This window comes from Thermobia domestica, unplaced genomic scaffold, assembly GCF_964235325.1.
Source record: "Thermobia domestica unplaced genomic scaffold, izTheDome1.hap1.1 HAP1_SCAFFOLD_228, whole genome shotgun sequence".
Taxonomy (NCBI): domain Eukaryota; kingdom Metazoa; phylum Arthropoda; class Insecta; order Zygentoma; family Lepismatidae; genus Thermobia; species Thermobia domestica.
This window is the reverse complement of record NW_027655947.1, coordinates 313,685-316,172: the sequence shown is the minus strand read 5'-3', so window position 1 is coordinate 316,172 and position 2,488 is coordinate 313,685. Positions and strand designations below refer to the sequence as shown.

The following is a 2,488-nucleotide window of genomic DNA, read 5'->3' as shown; positions in this document are numbered from 1 at the left end:
CCCCCAAGCAAAACCTGAAATGATGGTACTGCTCACGCCAAGTGAAGTTTGTGGTGGACAAACACCGTGTGCATGGTTTTCTCGGGTTCTCCCGTTTCCTTCCACTTTCTTCATTCCACTAGCTCATTCATTTATTCTCATCATCACCGTCTCCTTTAGCCTATTCGGCATAACCATGGCCCGTAAAACTCAAAGATTCTTAAAAAAAGAAAAGAAAAGAAAATGCGTCTACTTACTTGACTTAAAAAAAGCTGTAATCGCCTATTCTTCATTGCGTTGAACTTCTGCAGAACTTTCATGATGTCTATGTTTGCAGTTCGTTTCTTTTCAAACGCAAGAAACACCAGGTTGGCCAATCGTTTCTGACTCATGGAAAGTCTTTCTGGGCTATTTATGCGGGTCAACACAGAAAACGAAGATTCACATAACGCGGTACTGCATGCAAATGTTCGGATAGAAGCAAGTAGAGCATAAGTATCTTCATAAGCCATTTTAACCTTATAGATTTCACTGAAGGCGTCAGAAGAATTACATTTACTAGCATACGCCTTTGCAACAGCAAGTTCTTCTTTAGACGGTATGGTAATTCCTAATGAAGATAAGTAGTCTGTTTTCGGAAGCTCGAGATTTTCTGCTGAAGTAGGCCTAACTGCGTCCAACAAAGCATTGTTACTGTGGAATCGTCTGTTAATTTCTATAAGAACTAAATCAGTCGACTCGTAGAACACCTGTCGCAAACACTCAACTTCTGTATTCCCTACACCAGTTGTTTCTGCTACAACAAAATCCTGTAGTGACGTACTTATTTTTCTTTTCCTTGAAGGGCGTTGACAAGTTTCTTCAATGTGGGTATCTTCTATCATGCGATTTGCTTCACCTACAATATCTCGAAACGTTTCATCATTTCGAATATTGTTCAATGTTTCCACAGCAGCATCAACCAGATTTCGTGCGGTACTTAAACTTGCTTCATGCGACTGGAGAATTTTATCAACAGGATGAAGAATTTCAAGTATTTTTTTCATCAATAATAAACAAAATCGGAACTGCAATTTCCCAACAGTCAGAATAAGTCCAGTACTTTCTACTAATTCATCCCCATTAAAATTCCCGTTCTTAACCAACTTTAGCACCTCCAATATTTCCATATAATTCTCGCGAATTATTTGTATTACCCGTAAATGTCCTGACCAACGGTGTTCTAAAAGACGAGCAAGATTCCGACCTTCACACAAAGTAGCAATTTTACTTCTTTTAAGGAAAGTATAAAGCATGACACACTGATCAAAATGTTGTTTGACAAGAGGAATATCGTTCACACATTTAATTACTACTAAATGCAATCTGTGATTGAAACAATGTATGTAAGGAATATCACGTCCTAGTCGTTGCTGTATTATTGCTTGCACTCCACCCTTCTTCCCGCTCATCACAGAAGCCCCATCGTAACACTGGCTCAACAGTCTTGTGCAAAAATAGACTCACGAACTTTTCCGTCCTTCACATATCGAATACCGATAGCCACATTTTCTCGATTGTTTTTGTCACGTGTTCCATCCTCCAATAGAGTGGACCATGGCACATCTGCACTGTTAATGTCATCAACAATATTTTCTCGAACAGTATCTGTCATCACTTGAATTATATCATTCTGGATTTCCGGAGATAAATAGGAAGCATTTTGAGGAATTTGTTTGTAACAATCGGCCAGTTTCTCGTCCTTTCTTAGTGTATATTCAAACATATTTCGGAAGAGGCTCTGTTCCTCGTGTTCTTCAACATTATAAGTCCCTCTCATTAGTAATTCATTCACAGCTAGGAACTGAATAATTTCCGCGATGCTCTTTACATAATACTGATTTTTTTCAAGTACACTTTCATTTACTAAAAGTGACACTGGTTTCCCTACAGCTGTGCGCTTTTGTTTCTCTACCCACATATTCATCGCAAGGATATGTGTGGTTGTTGCGGCATGTTTTATTAAACCTGCTTTTGATTTGTCAAGAGCGGCCTTCCAGTTACTAAAACCTTTAGATGTAAAGGCTACTTTTTACATCCATAAGGTTGAAACTGCCTGCATGCGTAACAAAACGCAGCATCCCGGGATTGCGAACATTCCAACCACGTAAATCTCTGAAACCATTCCGTTTGAAAGCATCGTCCGTCTTTATTCCGAGGATAAGATTCCAGTTTTATTTGTTTAATATTTTCCCCCGGTTTTGAAATATCTTGTGGTATAGTACTGATATTCTTGTTTTCGTCATTCGCTGATGATGGAACGGAAACAACGGGGTCACTAGTGACTTTCGTACGTATTACAAATTTATCCATTTTTACACTGAAATCTTAATTAAAAAAAAAAAAAAACTCACTGTGCTTGCAGAAAGAATGCAAAGCACATCACGATACGCACGCAATCAGTTAAAACAGACGCTTAATTACTATAAAAGTCATTAGTCATTAATGAACTGAAAACTCAAACAGCTTC

At 38.4% G+C, this 2,488-nt stretch overlaps 1 protein-coding gene across 1 annotated transcript; it reads right to left on the bottom strand.

Annotated features, from left to right (window-relative positions):
- Positions 1-236: 236 nt before the first annotated feature.
- Positions 237-1,430, bottom strand: LOC145676575 (zinc finger MYM-type protein 1-like; the record flags this gene model as incomplete). The annotated part of the gene is made up of 1 exon (XM_081747412.1): positions 237-1,430. A coding segment is annotated over exon 1 (1,194 nt), but the record flags the coding sequence as incomplete, so codon positions are not given.
- Positions 1,431-2,488: the final 1,058 nt, after the last annotated feature.